Consider the following 18,251-nt stretch of genomic DNA (forward strand, 5'->3'; position numbering starts at 1 on the left):
ATCCATGACAGGTTTAAATTGTAATATACTTCTATTTAAAGGAGAGAAACTTCTCAAATAATTTTTTCCCTGTAATTTGCTGTGAGAACACATGGACAGATGCTCAGGACTCTATGCTGGTGCTACCTTGATAACTAACCTACAACTTGTAACGTCATTGTCTAACCTGTTCACCCCAATTTCCTGTAGACAGGTCCACACTCTCCATTGATAACAATGGGTTTGGGCCATACCATTGTAGTGAAAGACTGTAACATGTGAGGTTGTGGATACTTAATCTCTGGAATGTCAAAGTCTGTATATTGACTCAAGGATGTTTACTTAACAAATGCCTAGGGTCATCTCAAAAGTGAGAATCTAAACTATGAAATATGTCTTTTTTTTAATGCTTTTGATGCCCAAAAGACCATAGAAATCTCTTATACTTCGAATCAGCCATCCTGCATATTTCTAACATTCATCAAACCTCATTTCTGTTCAACAACTCATAAAACAGTCCACAATGCAGGATTGGTGTACATTCCAAAACTACATGTATGAAAGACCCCTAAAATCAATTAGATAAAAAGGGGGTTAGAAATTTCCCAAAACTATCTAACCGGCGCTCCGTTTGGCTCCATTTTCGGAATTGGAACCTTGGAACCAGTCTATGTATCAGTATCAAATATCAACGCACTCTGTTCAGCAGTTTTTGACTTTTTGTCGTTTACGGAAATGGACGACATCAAACACAGGTTGAAACCACCTCTATATCACAACTTCCAGTTGTGATAAAAAGCAATAACAAGAAATATTTAAACCAGAAAAACAAGAATGACAAAAGTAATTAAGGTCTGAAACTTTAGGTACTGGAGGTCAACTTTAGCAACATGCATAGCAGAAAGGCAGCTAGCCCCTCTTAGTTTGACCATAGATGGTCTTCCTCCCCTCTACTGTCTATGGTTTGGTCTGTTAATATGTAACAGTTTATAAACAATGACAGGAAATGACTCAAGTCACTGGCATGCCATCACTCCTGCACATTTGCAGGATTTCCCTTTTTCTTACCTCATTTGCACATTTTTGACACTGACATGTTCATTTGAACAAATTCACATCTCAACCCATGCATCTACCTGTACACCAAATACTGAGATGGTAGCTTTGGCGGTATGGGAGCCTTTGCGTGTGACGGACATACATCCGCACATACATACCCACAAATCAGTATACAGACATACAGACGCCACCCACTCATCATATAAGCTCTTTTTGGTATTTATATTCATACCAAATATGAGCTAAAAAAGAGACCAGTTGTGGTAGAGTCAAATACAAGTTTCCTGCCATACAACTTGAAACATTGCAGGCACTCTTATAACTTGATAAATGTTGCATGTAAGTACACAAGCTATCTCTATAATGGACACACGCCTGTCAGCCAGCGGGTAAGAATTTCCAAGTGATGTATCGCACGGTAAAAACGATGCATTTTTGAGACTGCCAAAACAAAACTTGATGAATGGCCGATAATCTTACACTGAGACGATGTATTTGACAGACTACAGGCGAAAACTATATTTAATGCTTGAGAAAGTGCACATGCATTTTGCTGGTACAGGGGATATCAGATTATTAATCCATAACATATGGAATCTATCATGACCATGCTGTCTGGAGACGTGTATCTCTGCAAGCAAAATAAAAGGCAAACACAATTTTGTAAAACGAATTTGAGTTTTATTAGTTTTCAAAACCTTTGCTGATAAAAATTGGACAGGTGACATACAGTTGTCTCATAATTTTTTTTTTTAATGCCATCTTACTTCTCATAAAGAGGCATTGTCAGTGCACAGAGAAACCATTGTGACTCTTTCAGATGAATTTCTATTTAGTTCTGTGGACATCAATGGGTTTCTTTAAAAGGGCAATAGCTGTCACTTTTGACAATATTTTCATTATTTTCTGTAAAAAAACATTTGGGATATTTTTCTTCTTCCGTCTTATGTACTGTGAACACAGTATCAGCCTTGTCAACACAGTGCATTGTGTACAATGGGCGTTATTACATGACTCGATGTGAGTGCAAATCAGTGCATTGATTTGAATAGGAACATCCGGGAAGTTAGTCAGCTGTGAGAATGATGTTCTGACCAGTTTCCCAGCCCGGTGAAGCTCTCCAACATTTTTGACATCAAAGAATAGACACTTAGTGCTAGATGTAAAATATCCATGCACACACTGCTATTTTGACTTTCGTTAAGATCTGTTTGATGCTGGTCGATAATGTTAATGCCCTGCATGTAACTGAATGTCATATAGCGTTAACTGTGAAGAGGCAAAAATATTATTGCCTGAATACATGGGTTTATGTGCCCTCGCAGCAGGAGACAATTTGTCCTCCTGGCATCGGGCAAATTGTCACCTGCTCTCCGGCACAAAAACCCATGTATTCAGGCAATAATATGTAATGTTACTGCTGACAAATATTTCAAAGTATGGACAAAAATATAGTCATCACTGACAATGCTGGACAATACACACAGGGGCTGTTTTGACCAGTAGAATACCAGGTATTTCCGATATGATTTTGTTGGTGGAACTTAAAATTGTATTTTCAAAGCAGTATAAAAATAACAGGAAATACATCAAATGTAACAGCTATTGAAGCATCATTAAAATATACAGGGCAGACACAACCATAATTTGGTGTGACTATGATTTAATATCAGTCGGTTCACTGTCAGAGTGTGAATTGGTAGTTTCTGATTTCTGATCATTTCCCTGGCAGTTCTCAGTTTCAGCATTTCCTTGTTCAGCAGAACAGCTTGTCAGTTCTTCACTGTTTGTGGAGTGTTCACCAGTCTCTGCCATGATACTCGTGACTTCTGTTTGTTGGTTGGTGGTTTCTTCCTCTGTTTTGACGTCACCCTCTCCCGCACTGGGCGGCTGTTGATCGGAATTTGTCGTACTGTTGTTTGCAGCTGTACTGTCGTTTGGAGTCATACTGTCATTGGGAGATTCCATCTGTGATAAACAGAAAAGACCGACTGTCACACATCACCAGATACCATCACTGTATTGAATCCATGCTACTTTTCCCTGGAGGGAGTTATTCCGGAAATGAGAAACATCGGGGAATTCACACAAACAGAGCTACGTGATCTGTGTTGATGGACTTAAAATGTGTTTAGCTGGAACTAAGTGAAAAAAATTAATGATTGATAGTTTTAGTTGTCATGTTGACTTTAATCACATTTAAGAGATTTGAAACACTTTCCTCACAGGAATCCACAATAATCACATTTTCCCTGATCCACAAATGACACCTGTCTGTTCGAGACACATTCCATCCAACCATTTGACGCAATCAAATGCCACAAATTGGCAAAGAATGGCAACGGGCAAAATGTGAAATGGGGATGACATTTTCAGACGTATTTTTATCATTTCAGATCATTACTATCAAACTGCAGTGGAAGAGAGAAAGGAAGTTCACATTGTTGCCAATGAAACTAAAAGTTTAGCTCCAACTGAAAGAATGCATCATAAGATGTTTAGGAGAATTCAGATGATGTACTTTGTACAACACTTGTCTTTAAGATATGTAAAACACTTGTCTTTGAGATACAAATTCTGATTTGTTGCTGAGCAGGGTAGAATCATGTCTAATATTGCCATGTATCATTCCATGAGACTGTGGAATACTGGTACCAAGTGAAGCAATATTAAAATTCAACATCATCCTGAAGGGTACATGTCTTTATTGTAAAAGGTACTCAAGGGTAAGTTCATTAATATCATGGTGATGTTTGGACGTAATAATTTGCAGACAATAGTCTCATTGATCTTCACCTTCAAGTCCTTTCAGTTTTCGGTGTAAGGGTCCAACAATTGAACAGGTTAAACCAAACAGACAAAGGTACGGACAACATGTGTGCTGTTGTAAGAATTATAGACATAAAATCATGGAACTGGGAGAGTGAAAAGTTTGCTACAGAATATTGATACATCAGACCAATAGCTGCACACTTTGATAAGAGGATCAGAAGGCTTATGTAACAGCTACTGTGATTGGACAATTGACAATACATCTTCAGGAAGAAGTTGTTAACCTGAATTACAAGATAATAAACTCTGTCAGGTTTTTTACTACACCATACCACAAGAGGGGGAAATACAAGATTTGCTCCAAGTCTATCCCGACTACTATTCTTGCCATTTACATTATGCATATTTCAAATACCACTTACCTCCTGCTGGGCTTTGTTAACATTCAGTTGAGCCATTCCAAGTGGACTGCGATATTCATTCCTGACATCATACGTGTGTAACGGCAATGAAGTAAGCCATTTCATCATACTTGGGGTCACATTAAGGAAACTACGTTATTTATGGCAGTATTTACAGATTTAAACTTACGCTCAAACTCTCCTACATTCTCTTTCAAAATATGTGGAATAAAAATCTAAGGTTAACATGCAAATTTTTGTATCAAAGAAACAAATTACCTAATATTTACTAATATTTGAAATTCAAAATCGTTGCTATCCTTATAAAGTGTGTTGGGAAAACTAAATTTTTGATTTTTTACAAAAGCTAGACGGTGAAAACTGAATTTTCTCCACACTCTTTAACGTGAGTCTATACAAGTAGCATACCAGTCAATATCTTTTTAACCTGTTCACCCCAATTCCCTGTAAACAGGTCTACAATCCCCATTGATAACAATGGGTTTGGGTCAAACCATGGTGGTGGAAGGGTTAAATTTGACAATCTGAATATCTGTGCTATGGGTACGTCCTACCTTGAGATGCAGTTTACCCTGTAAGCCAAGCTGGTGTCTCAATAAATTGACGTATAAGTGACCCGTTACAGCTCTGAGAAAATGAAATGTAAGTATACATCCATTTGGGTTTAGAAGTAGTGCAAAGAATTTCAAACTTGACTCAGTGTATAAGTTCATAACATCTTAAAAGGTTGAGGTTACACTGTTCAGATGATGGATAAACGTTGTATGTTCACAGACTTAATACATGCATACTGCAACACAGTAACACTGGAATACAGGTTAAATCACGGAAAAGTGCAGATAGCATGGATGTTAAAGACAACAATTATATTGGATAGTTTCTCAGAAATGGAGTTAATTCATCTGAATTTACACCTAGATTAAATACCATCAAAAAGGGGTGCAAATACATCCTTTTAATCTAAAGAACAATTTCTCTGAACAGTTTCTTTGAAATAGAGTCATTTCCTAGAAATTGAGTAGTTTATTATTTCATCTAAATTTATTGATAGATTTCATAACACAAAATCAGGTGCAAATACGTCCTATTAACCTACAAACTGATTTCTTGGAACAGTTTCTTAGAAATGGAGTCATTTTCCTGGAAATTGAGTTGCTTGTCGATTCATCTAAATTTAGGCATAGATTTCATAACACAACAAAAGCAATCATTGGCTCATAATGGATGAATTTTTTTGGAAGGTATTTCAGGAATGTAGTTGTTTCTCAGATGTTGAGTTGTTTTTAATTCATGTAGATTTACATGTAGATTTCATAGCATCAAAATAGACAAAAATACGTACTTTAAATTTTCATATCTGAACAAAAGTTCTGTAAAATTTGTGTTTCAGAATTCACAGGCAGACTGAGCTTAAACGTCTGCCCTTTTTTGTCTGACATGCACTGTTTCAATGAATGGAAAATTTTCTCTCTCATTGTGGTGGCACAGTGGCCTAATGTCAATTTTTTTCCGTTCTGCTGTCAAACCTGAAATATCCAGCTATATATTAAATTTTCCATTCAGTACAGTACAGTGCCAACTGCATTCAAAATCTGATAAAATTGTATTCATGTTTGCAAAACAAAAAGAACTAGAAAGCATTTGCAAGCAAAAGCGAAGTTCCAGAGACCAGAGCAGCGGAAGAAACAAGAGAATGTGTGACAAAGATAGGTGCAGAATGAAAGAGTGCTTTGGATTTTAATATTCAAGCACGTACCTATAGGGCTGCTAGCAGTAAACAAATGATATACAACTAAAAGCAAGGCAGTCCACAGATTACAAATGCCTACATGTACGGTAAAAACGAAACAGATACATACAGGGGCGACAACGCACGGAAATGTATATCAGACGACATTCTCGCGAGCCAGAGCAATAATTTTCGCTCCGCTGATCTACGCAAAAGTCAATCGCTTGACGGGTAGCGCTGAGTTGGTTGCCGTAAAGAGTGGCGTGGTTTACGACGATGATCAGACAAAACCGAGGCCACATGCATTTTCATTTGATTAAAAGCACAGACTAAAACAATTTTCATTGAAATGTCGCTGTTTTCACGAGATACTGACCGTTTGATCTTGGAAAGTTGAGCTGCTTTAACGTGCAGCCAACGCATGCCGGCGCCGGTGCGGTGACGGCTGTGTGTTACCGGCCTGTGTGTTAACGGCCTCGCAGACTGATATAGGAAAAACCGGGGAAAAACCGCTGGTGGCTCCTCAGAAATACGGCGGGCAGTTTCTCCACCAAAACAGCCGATTTTGAATCCAAATTTTGCATTGACCTTCGTTTTCGAGCACACCCACCTCGCCTAGGTACACGATGTACCCAGCCGCGCTTGTAAATTTAGGGAAAGCTATAATTTTCTCTCTGTATGCGAGCGAAGCCATCTTCTGTGCCGCCATTGTTACATTCGGGCGAAACAGTATAGCGCCACGTACGGCGAGTATTTAGAGAAAAATAAAATCAAAAGCAACAAAAAACAAAGCGAAAAAAAGCTAGAATTATTAATAGCTGAACGCAATATGATAGTCGAGCAATGCAGAATAAAAAATAAATAAATAAACACACAAGAAATGCCGTAAAACCCGTCTGAGTTGAGCGATGACGTCATAAGCGTGTCGCAATGCATTCTGGGTAATTAAGGTTAAATTTGTGTATAGCATGTTCTATGATAGTAAAACCGGAAATGAGAGAAAGAAAGAAAGAAGAAAGAAAGAAAGAAGAAAGAAGGAAGTGAGCAAAAACTAACAGTTCCAGAGCTGGTCTCTGGAACTAAATATTGTTATCTATCTGTTGACATGTCACATAAAAGATAGATTAGTACAGTGTAATAAAGTCTGACTACCTGAAAAAATGAAGAGTAATAAATTCTGTCACATCTACACCCTAACACTGGCCCTAAACCTGCCCACAATTATTTATTTTGACTTTTGACACACTGAAAGCGGCCCAAAACTGATTTATTTGCTCTGATAACATTACAGTGTTTCTAAAGACTTGATTTTATGATTGTGATTTTATGACAAATACAAAATTGATTCCCATGGCAATGCCATGGGAAAACAGACAATGTGAAAAAAGTATTCCCGCTGCACCTGTCGGGTTCCAGGCAGCTATTCTGTTTGTAATTCAAACAGCCTTCGTGATAAACAAAACTATAAAAGCTAGCGATATGTACATCTGGCTTTAATGAGCCTGATATTAAATCGGCACTGATATATTTCAAAATGTGACTGTGACAGCTCTGATCGATTCTGATGTCTGTAAAGAGATTTGCACAAGTGGCAGAAAGTAAAATGATTCATACACAAAGCCAGCATTCAATTGTGAGCTGAGTACGACCTTGACTTTGATGACCTGCGTCAACCAGTCAGCAATATGACACACGTCAATTTCAATGCGTGTGTAAACTTCACAGTGGAGACAGGAAGTGGAGGGCAGGCCAAATACAAAACAGAGGTAAGTAGCGCTGGTGGGGGTCAAAGGTTAGAAAGGTGCATGATGGGATAGGGTATTCACAGTGTACCAGACTCCTTGAAGAAACACAAAATATCTGTCTTAATATGATGAGAAACATCAATTACATTTAAATTTTATAATTCTTATAAATTTACATTGGCATCTACTATCTTTTGTAACAATTGACACAATACACAATATCATGCAAATTGGACTGATACAACATGGAGAGATTAAACAAACCTTACATTATCCATCACAGCAAGTTTTTCAACTTATTTGAAAGTCACCAACCTCGAAAGGATAAAACATTAACAGTATAAAGCACAAAAGGATACGATTTTTCTTTTATTTCAGTTTCGATTATGGTTGGATAAATATGCTCTTCTTTGAAACGACCAATGGTGTCCTAAGAAAACGAGACAAAATTATAGCATGGATTATTAAACACAATAAACACATATCAAGCCTTGGCTTCATTCCTCTACACATTTATTCAAACTGGCCTCTAGAACAAGATCACAAATGATAAATTAATCCGTTGTCATGACACAGATGACATTCAAGCATGTTATTGGTCTGATACTGAATATGTTGAAAGTGACAACATTTTGAATCAACTGAAAACAGTATGCATTGGACCCTAGTCTAGTTTGCCACAAATCAGTATTTTTATGAGTCAAGAAAGTGACTGAGGAGGATCAGGGTTTTTTTATTAGGTGAAAGTTTATGACATCCAATGTAGACTTTCTCTCCAATTAAACCTGGTGCTACTTTCCCACGTACCTTATATCATAGACGTGCATGTGGAGGTGCACAGTTCGTTGGAAGAAACCATTCTGACAGTACACATGATTGAATGCGTCACTATAAAAAGCTTGCACATTAATTTTAACGGCTTGCAGTTTCAGTATTTATACTTCTAGACACTTTGAGAATTAGCATGTAACCTTCAATATCGAGGGCATCTATATTGTTTATGGTCACGTGTGAATCCTATCATTGCCTTTTGTGGTTGTTTGGCTGTGAATGACATACTGAAAAAGCTGAGACATCTGCAATCTCATTTCGACTTGAACTACACTACTTGCTTTATCTTGACATTTCACGGAAAAGTACTGAAAATGTTCTTCTGAGTAAACTTGCAAATCTTTCCAAAGAAAATTCCTTGCTTCCTTTGTTATAAGTCCAAACTTCAACATCACCTTCGTCTTTCTAATGTAAACTTCACAATTAGGATGAAAAATATACTACTCGGGAAGTGCTCATATTTTATTCTGTGAATTTAGAGCATTATAATGTATGCATTATCTTTTCCTTCATGAATATCATTGCATTTCCTATTCTAAATATTACAACTAAAGCTGACCATTTCGAGTTTTAGGCTTGTACTTTTTTCTTTTTTTATCCTTTGTTTTGAATATTGGTATTTTTAATATTGACACGATGCTACCTCACCTTGTGTAACTAGGAAAAAGGAATTTTTTTTTCACACTGGAGTCAAGTTCCAGCAAACAACAAATGATTAAAACAACAATGCACCCTGTTCACAAGACCTACAGCAAGAACAAAGACACTAATAATGCTAACCCATTTACTACAATGGTTTGGCCCAAACCCTTTGTTATCAGTGGTTATAGTGGACCTGTTTACAGGGAATTGGGGATGAACAGGTTAAGGAATTCTGGATCAAAAGCAGGTCTGAAAATTCACAAAGAGGAGTTGGCAGTTCAGAGTGTTTATCAAGATATCACATACATACACTGTCCAATATCTCTAAGTTACAATAATAACATGGAGATAACAAATCTTGGGAGAGATATTGTCAATTTTCTTCTATTTGGCATTGAAACATCGATACACCTCAGAAATGCTAAATGCAAATTTAATTGATTTCATACAAGAAGTTTATAAAGAATTTCATAAACTACCAAGAACAATATTTGTAATAATTTTATATGTATGAAATGAGAGATGACCTGACAGTTACCTCCATGTCGTCCCACAGTAACGCTTCATGAAGTCCGTCATTACCATATCGTTTGTTGTACTGATCAAAATGCACCTGGATAAGGAGATCGGAAACATATAAATGAGGTAAGAGGTCAGTCTGGATGGATTGACATTGGTCAGATCTGTGTGGATGAAACACAACAGGTTAACAGTGACTTGGAATGATTTGCAGATCAGGTGAAAAGAATAATGGGTAGTGGATGCTGTTGGCTGATGGTTTTGGTGAAACTGGACATTGCAATCTTCATGACTTGTGCCAAACTAATTCAACAGTACGCTGGTTTACAGTATTTAGATCCTACATGCAGACACAAAGTTAAATTTAAACAGCATAGATCTGCTATTGTATAGTCAATACCCCAGCCAAATAAATTTTGAAGGTAGATGCCATCTTTGTGAAGACTTTAAAACACTTCGAGACAGACAGACTGAAACATCAAAAAACAAATGTTGACACCCACAAATTGATTTGACTTCTTGCCATCTAACTTACATTTTCCAGCATAAGACCCAGTGAGGGCGCTTTGGGGATATCCATCTTGTTGTCTCCCCAGCATCTGTCAAGTGTGTCCCTGGGTGCTACACCTCTAGTAATGGCAATAACCAGACCTGCACGGGACAATAGAAAATAACGTTTCCAGAGTGGAATCCCTTCATGACCATGTCATACATAGTACATCAATTCTATTGAGTTTTCAAACAAAATGCCCTTTATCATTTTTCTGATCGATAAAAATACTGAATGCCGTTACTTACTGCATTTTCCTGGTCTACGCAACAGACAATACTATCTGAAGTCTGACGCTCAGAATTTGAACTTCAACATAAACAAAGTAAATTTCACTCTTGTCACAGGAGGGCGAGCTTACCTATCATCTTCCTTATTTGGTGAATCATGAAACTTTGGCCAACAATGGTAATGACAACGAACTCCAATCCATTTCTGACGAACGGTTTGCTGAGTGTTAATTCTCTCATGAACCTCATTGCACTCTGTTCATTGAAGGCCCTGTTCAAGTGATAAAGAGATATCAACTATCATTAAATCAAATAGAAAACACTCCCACACTTCATCTTATACCACACCATGAACACACCCTGCCTTCAACACAGCTAGGCCAACTGTGAAAATAAAGTCAAATTTAACTTTCCCACTAAAAGTCCATGAAGAAACACACAAAAAACCTCCATTTTATTGGAAAAATACAGATATAATTTTCAACGAAATCTTGAATTCTACAAAGCACATTTGATATAATTTCAATATACTTTTTGTTCTCTAGAGCTTGCATGGAGTCATTTTGAAAACTACCAGTACATACAAAATTACATTTTAACTTGAATAGGGTTCTAGACCAGCAGTTTTGAATTTCACACAAAAGAGTGTGAAAGAACACTGACTAATATTTTCTTGAGCAAAGTATGAGCAAAAGTTTGAAACTCATCTCTGAAGCCCAAACTTACTTTCAACAGAAGATTGAACATACTGAGTTATGTAGCATTCTCTGGTAATGTAGGGAGTTCAAAGGTCCATGGAAATGAGGGCAATGAGCATGACTTTATGCAAAAACACCACTGGGTTGCTGACTCAAAATTTCCATGGACTTGCCCATATGAAAAATTCATCAGTAGTTAAGATGCTTCAAATATTCAAGTCTTTATTAACATGCAAAATATGGGACCTTGTTATGAAAAATGCCTCACTGGATTTAACCAACTTGACCTGATTGGGATATATGAGCTTGGCAGGAAAAGGATCAAATAGAAATGACCAATATGCGATTACAAAGCAGAGAAATACATTCGTCACTTACTTTCCTGATGTGAAATTATGAAAATTATGTGTTCCTTTGTAGCTATTCAAAAGTGTTTGGACTTGTTGGAGAACATCATCTACAAAAGAAAGTGAAAAAGAGTTGAATAAGTAAACAATTTCATTGACAATAACATTGCACAGTATTCATTCATTGAAGCACCAGTACACATGTAACAGGGCATGAGATTTGAGGCAAGCGCTCACGCAAATCAAAATCCACGCGAACGATTTTCCGCTCGCGTGGCAACTCGGACAGGACTGCGACATGTTCACAGGAATGCACGGCAAAAAAACAGCGTCTGATCACGTGTTCATACGGATGATAGCTGCAGCTACAGCCTGCAGCCTTCAGCTTCTTTTTTGTAAAAATTATTTAAATTGTAGCGAACATATGAACAAGAGAACAAAAGCTATGCGTATGTGTGCCCGTACCGTGTCTTCTATTTCTAAGCTTTGCTATACATGTTTATGCATTCGTGTTCCGAAAACACACGGTCCCTACATAGGATCGGCCATGGCCATGCTAGTAAAACTTTTAACTTATCAAAATTGTGTTACTTTATATGCGATGTCTGAACAGTGTACGCAACCACGACTATTGAATGTAAGACTGGCATCTGTCCGGAGAGGTGCTCCCATAGATCATACAGGCAATTAATTCACACGAATTATCATTATTTTGCGATCGTCCCTCATTTGTTTGTACTAATTTTCTTGAAAAGTGTTTGGCTGACTGCATAATTAGGGAGAACCGTATTCTCAATTAATTAAGAACACAGAGATTTCGACAAGAATTGAATATGCAGTTTGGAGAAATATTTGAAGACGTTGACGCACGATCGCCGCGCTCATATGCCTAGCCTACTATGAAAACCTCCTCTGAAATACAGGGCGCCACCGAAAACAGCCGATTTTGAATCCAAAACTTGCATTGATCTTCGTTTTCGAGCACACCCATCTCGCCTAGGTACACCATGTGCTCAGCCGCGCTTGTAAACTTACGCAAAGCCTACTTTTCTCTCTCTATGCGAGGGAAGCGTTCGTATCCACCGCCATTGTTAATCTCATTCAACCCATGAGCACTCGGGCGAAAACCAGCCTTGCAAACAAAAGAGCATCGCGATATCGAACTTCGAAAGTAGACGTTCTGAGAGGAGTGCAACAAGAGAAAATTGTGAAGTATGTAAAACTTCTGAAGAGATAAAAAGAAAAAATTATTTTGTCAACAGAAAATGATCATCGTAGATTGTAAATAGCTAAGAGGTGGTTAGAAATAATGTTAATTACAGAGTGCTACATCGATGGTGTTATATTAGAGAACAGTAAGTTGTCTGTATGTTGTGACTTGTCCAGTGATCAGGACTGTATTGCTGATAACGGTTCTTACTATAATAATACTTACCTTAAGTTCCTATAACAAACAATTTAACAAAAATAGCGTCAATGACACTGTAGCTCCCATCCTGGACTATTTAGTGTTTGTTCTCTGGTCAGATATTTGAACATGTGTGAAAGGGATAAAGTGCATGAAGTGAAAATACTTAAATGTAATGTACTGGAGACAGTGAAATATGTTTAATGTATTTATTCAGAATATAAAATGGAAAAAATACAGAATTAGAAATATCGAATACTGTGATACAACCATTAACTCAACAAGTTATTGACAATAACATAGTCCCCACTTGTAATAGGAGTATTAGTCTTGATGGGGCAGGGAAATGTGGTCATTAAGAAGTATCACTGGAATGTATATGTTGAGATCTATGGGCACATAGGTCTATGTCGTTGTTCCCAATTTGAAACACATGAGGCATGTCTAAGTTATGGTTCTAAATCGGAAAAAAAAGATCAGACCTCTAGCAGTATTGGCCAGCTGAGAAATACATATGCACATAATAAATGAGGTACAAGATGCGACATCTTAAGGTCTAATATCCTATCAAAATTGGAGGATATAGAACTTGTGGTTACTGAGATATGTATAATCACGGTCAAAGGTCATCGAGGTCACATGACATTTTGAAAAAAAAATTATATCGCTAATTAATCCCTATATGCCAAAAAATCAGACCTCTAGCTCGATTCACTTGACCAGAATTAGATGTGTGCATAATTAATGAAGTAAAGCGTGTGTTGTCATAAGGTCTCCCATCCTACTAAATACAAAGGACATAGCACTTGTGGTTACTTATTTATTGACATAAACATATATTTTAGGTAAAAGGTCATCGAGGTCACATGACATTTTGTCAAAAAATTTCTCTCCTATAGCTATCCCTATATACCAAAAATCAGACATCCAGCTCTATTGGCTTGCTCAGAATTAGATATGTGCATAATTAATGAGGTACAGTATGTGGTGTCATAAGGTGTCCCATCATACCAAATATGAAGGGTGTAGCACTTGTGGTTACTGAGTTATGGACAAATATGTATATTTGAGGTCAAAGATCACCGAAGTCACGTGACATTTTGTCAAAAAAATTGTATTGCTAAGTTATCCCTATATACCAAAAATCAGACCTCTAGCTCTATTGGCTCGCTCAAAATTAGATATGCCCATAATTAATGAGGTACAATATGTGGCGTCATAAGGTGTCCCATCATACCATACATGAAGGGTGTAGCACTTGTGGCTACTGAGTTATGGACAAATATGTATATTTGAGGTCAAAGGTCTCCGAAGTCAGGTGACATTTTGTCACAAAATTGTATTGCAAAGTTATCTCTATATACCAAAAATCAGACCTCTAGCTCTATTGGCTTGCTCAAAATTAGATATGCACATAATTAATGAGGTACAATATGTGGCGTCATAAGGTGTCCCATCATACCATACATGTATATGAAGGGTGGTAGCACTTGTGGTTACTGAGTTATGGACAAACATGTATATTTGAGGTCAAAGGTCATCGAGGTCACATGACATTTTGTCAAAATATCTGAGATATCTGCGTGAACGGATGGACTCACGGATGGACGAACAGATGGACATGACCCAATCTATAAGCCCACTGGACTTCATCCGTGGGGACTAAAAATTGTGTCACTGCATCCTTTTTGCAATATGAATACGATGAGAAACTAAATTTTTATTTTTCGTGGCCTTATACATGGGAGTCTATGGAGATCTGCCTTATACATGGGAGTCTATGGACGTGTAAACTAAAAATATGCAAGTTTCACCACGATTTGCCCAAATTTGGGAAAGGTCACTCCTATGCACTTCCATACCAAGTTTCAAATCAATCGGACTTGTGGTTTCAGAGAAGCTTTTTTGACCAAAAATGGGACAAAATTACAAAAAATTCATGAAAAATAGCAAGACCAAGATACTGACCCAAGATGTGCATAATCATTTCAGGTCAGCCCAAAGTATTTACATGCTAATTTTTCATGTAATCTGCTCAGTGGTTATTGAGTTTTTTCAATTTTGACTGTTTTTTACATTTTTTCACTTAATTTGCATATTTTTGGCAATGACAACTTCATTTGAACAAAATCTTATCTAAAGCCCCATCCATGTACACACCAAATATCAAGATGAAATGTACAGCGGTTTTGGGGTTTTTGATGTTGACGGACAGACATACAGACATACAGACATACAGACACACAGACATACAGACATACATACATACAGACAGTTCCCTAGCCTATGAGAATAGCTTCCATTGCCTTATATACATATGGCTATGGGAGCTAAAAACAAAAAATCAGAAAAAAACTAAAAATAGATATTCTCAAGTAGAATGCACGAGACACAATTAATGATTTCATAATTCATTTTATTTGCTTCACTCTCCCTATGCATTTCAGGGGAGTAGTTTTATCACTCTCGTAACACTCCCGCAGATAATTTTAGGAGAGTGATTTTCAGCTCACCACCGCTTTTTAAATCTCATGCCCTGATATAAGTGTTGAAATGCTGCATAGAAATGGTACAAAATATCAGCTGAAGTCACATGTAATTACACTTTTCTTTTTAATGATTTTGTCACCGCTTTATCCATTTTACTTGTTTGGGATCAATATCTACCATATGATAATGAAATTTGAAAGTGACATCAAAGTACTTGACACACACAACAAGATGACATTGTGAACAAATATATGAAATATCTAGCCTGTGGTGACAAAGAACAGCAAAACAAAGAGTACACAAACCTGAAATTCTGAATTTTTCTGTCGTTAGTTGTTCAACATGTGCAAAGGAAAACGTGGGCAGCATGTATGAGTAGGTCCTGTGGCTGCAGGCATTCTTGGCATTGAAGCCACCGGTGACTCTTTTACAACCTATTCAAAGCAATACAAGAGAGAACATTCTAGAATAACTTCTAGTTTATTACACAGCAATGAAATATTGATGAAACACTTTATATACCTTGTTTTAAAGAAAGCATGACTTCAAAAGAATGTGTCTACTTTATGCTTAAATGGCATCACTCATATCAGGGATGCATATGCAGGTGGGTGCACTAGAATTTCACAATACATGACATGAAATTTATCTTTCTTATTTTACAATAATCATCTAGGTACCTTTCAAATCATTTATCATGTTATAAAGTCGCTACTCAAAACAGCCATTAGTATGGGTTTGACCAACTTATTGACAACAATACAGATGCAGAAACGTTTGATACATCAACGTTTTACCAAATATCTTTTGCATGGGTCCAACTACACCACTGAAGACCGGTGTAGGTCAGCGTGCCCTCTGGATTTCTGAAAACTTTGTGTCAATTTGAGAAATTGTGGAAATTTCCTTGCCTCAGCCCTACATCTATACATGTGAACCAAAAATTTGCTTGCATACAGGCAATTTGTTTGTGCCGTGGAACATCATATCGGCTAAAAGGGCACACTGCTGTAGACGATAGCAGCGAACCAGTCTGGTACACCTGTATTGTCCTAAATCTCTTTTATATGAGTCAACCCACCCTACCGCAGAAAATGGGATGTACCAAAGTTTGCTACATCTCTATTGTATCAAATCTGCTTTTGTATAGGTCTAACCACCCAACTATAGACAATAGACAATGGGGGTGTACTATCTACAGTTGAGGCCATTATTCTTCGTTTGGGCAAGTTGGTAATTACCCACCAATTTAGCTAGCCATATACCAATATACCAAGGGAACTTCCTAAGCGATGATATGTCAACATTATCCTTGGCATTGAACAACTTTTTTTACCCTTTCACCAAAATGGTTTGGCCCTACCGCATTGTTATCAATTGTGATTGCGGAACTGTTTAAAGGGATGTGGGGTGAACAGGTCAAGTTTCCATTATGAAAATTTCTAAAACTGCAAGGAGTACAGAAAACTACTGCGTACTCACCGATGACCCTGATGGCTGGAGGTAAGTGCCCATTGATTTTGTCCACAGCGTTTTCAATCAGTGCCATTTTTAAGGACACTATCTGCCTGACTGCTGAGACCCCCTTGTCAGTCCGTGCACACCTCTGGAACTGCATCTTCTGAGGGACATCTGCATGGTTCTGTGGAACTGCCTCCACTGCTACTAGAGCTGACAATAAATCTCCTTCAATTGTATCAACACCTTTGTTCCTAAAAAAACAAGTCATTGTCAATGACATAGTCCCCACTTGTAAAAGGAGTATTAGTCTTGATGGGGCAGGGAAATGTGGTCATTAAAAGTATCGCTGGAGTGTATAAGTTCACATCTATGGGCACATAGGTTTATGTCATTTTTCCCAATTTATAACAAGAGGCATGTCTAAGTTATGGTTCTAAATCGAGAAAAAAGATCAGACCTCTAGCTGTGTTGGCCAGCCAAGAAATACATATGTGCATAATAAATGAGGTACGAGATGTGAAATCTGAAGGTCTAATATCCTATCAAATTGAAGCTTATAGAACTTGTGGTTACTGAGTTATGCATATATATGTATAATCAAGGTCTAAGGTCATCAAGGTCACGTGACATTTTGAAAAAAATTGTATTGCTAAGTTATCCCTATATACCAAAAATCAGACCTCTAGCTCTATTGGCTCGCTCAAAATCAGATATGCACATAATTGATGAGGTACAATATGTGGCGTCATAAGGTGTCCCATCATACCATATATGAAAGGTTTGGCACTTGTGGTTACTGAGTTGTGGACAAATATGTATATTTGAGGTCACAAAGGTCACATGACATTTTGAAAAACAAGCGACCTAGCGGCCGATATAGCTCCGCTGTGTTTATGTAGAGAATAACTATTTTTGACACATGTTGATGAAGAAGGTGAAAATCTTTGATAGCTCAATGCAGTGGCCAGAAAAAAGTGGCTAAAATAGCTGCAAAAATACACAATTGAAGATCTAATCATACTTTGAATATATCACATTGGATCATCCCTAAGAACATGTCAACCAAAGCTATCTGATGAGTATTTTTTTGGAGAATAAAATTTTCTGACCAAAAATGGCAACAATTGCCCCCAAAAATAAAATTTGCAGATTTCATCATAATTTCAAAAGATCAAATTTAGTTCATCTATAGAAACCTATATACCAAATTTCAAAGCTGTTGAACAGTACTTTTTGAGAAACACATTTTTTAACCAAAAATGGAAAAAATTGACCCAAAAATTCAAAATTGCAGATTTCATCATAATTTCAAAAAATATTACTTAGTTTATCTATCGAAACCTCTATACCAAATTTCAAAGCTATCAGG

At 37.2% G+C, this 18,251-nt stretch overlaps 1 protein-coding gene across 2 annotated transcripts in view; it reads right to left on the minus strand.

Moving 5' to 3' along the window:
* Nucleotides 1-1,697: 1,697 nt before the first annotated feature.
* The window catches only part of LOC139120322 (pseudouridylate synthase 1 homolog), a 29,172-nt gene continuing 12,618 nt past the window's right edge, over nucleotides 1,698-18,251 (minus strand). For both annotated transcript variants that reach the window (XM_070684654.1, XM_070684656.1), the window contains 9 exons: nucleotides 16,904-17,133; nucleotides 15,727-15,855; nucleotides 11,555-11,633; nucleotides 10,610-10,749; nucleotides 10,234-10,349; nucleotides 9,718-9,792; nucleotides 8,066-8,136; nucleotides 4,233-4,341; nucleotides 1,698-3,006 (listed from right to left, as the gene is read on the minus strand). In XM_070684654.1, coding sequence (XP_070540755.1) covers nucleotides 2,695-3,006; nucleotides 4,233-4,341; nucleotides 8,066-8,136; nucleotides 9,718-9,792; nucleotides 10,234-10,349; nucleotides 10,610-10,749; nucleotides 11,555-11,633; nucleotides 15,727-15,855; nucleotides 16,904-17,133 — 1,261 coding nt within the window. In that variant the 3' untranslated portion in view covers nucleotides 1,698-2,694. The remainder of the gene's footprint in view (nucleotides 3,007-4,232; nucleotides 4,342-8,065; nucleotides 8,137-9,717; nucleotides 9,793-10,233; nucleotides 10,350-10,609; nucleotides 10,750-11,554; nucleotides 11,634-15,726; nucleotides 15,856-16,903; nucleotides 17,134-18,251) is intronic.

This window comes from Ptychodera flava, chromosome 20 (assembly GCF_041260155.1).
Source record: "Ptychodera flava strain L36383 chromosome 20, AS_Pfla_20210202, whole genome shotgun sequence".
NCBI classification, from domain to species: domain Eukaryota; kingdom Metazoa; phylum Hemichordata; class Enteropneusta; family Ptychoderidae; genus Ptychodera; species Ptychodera flava.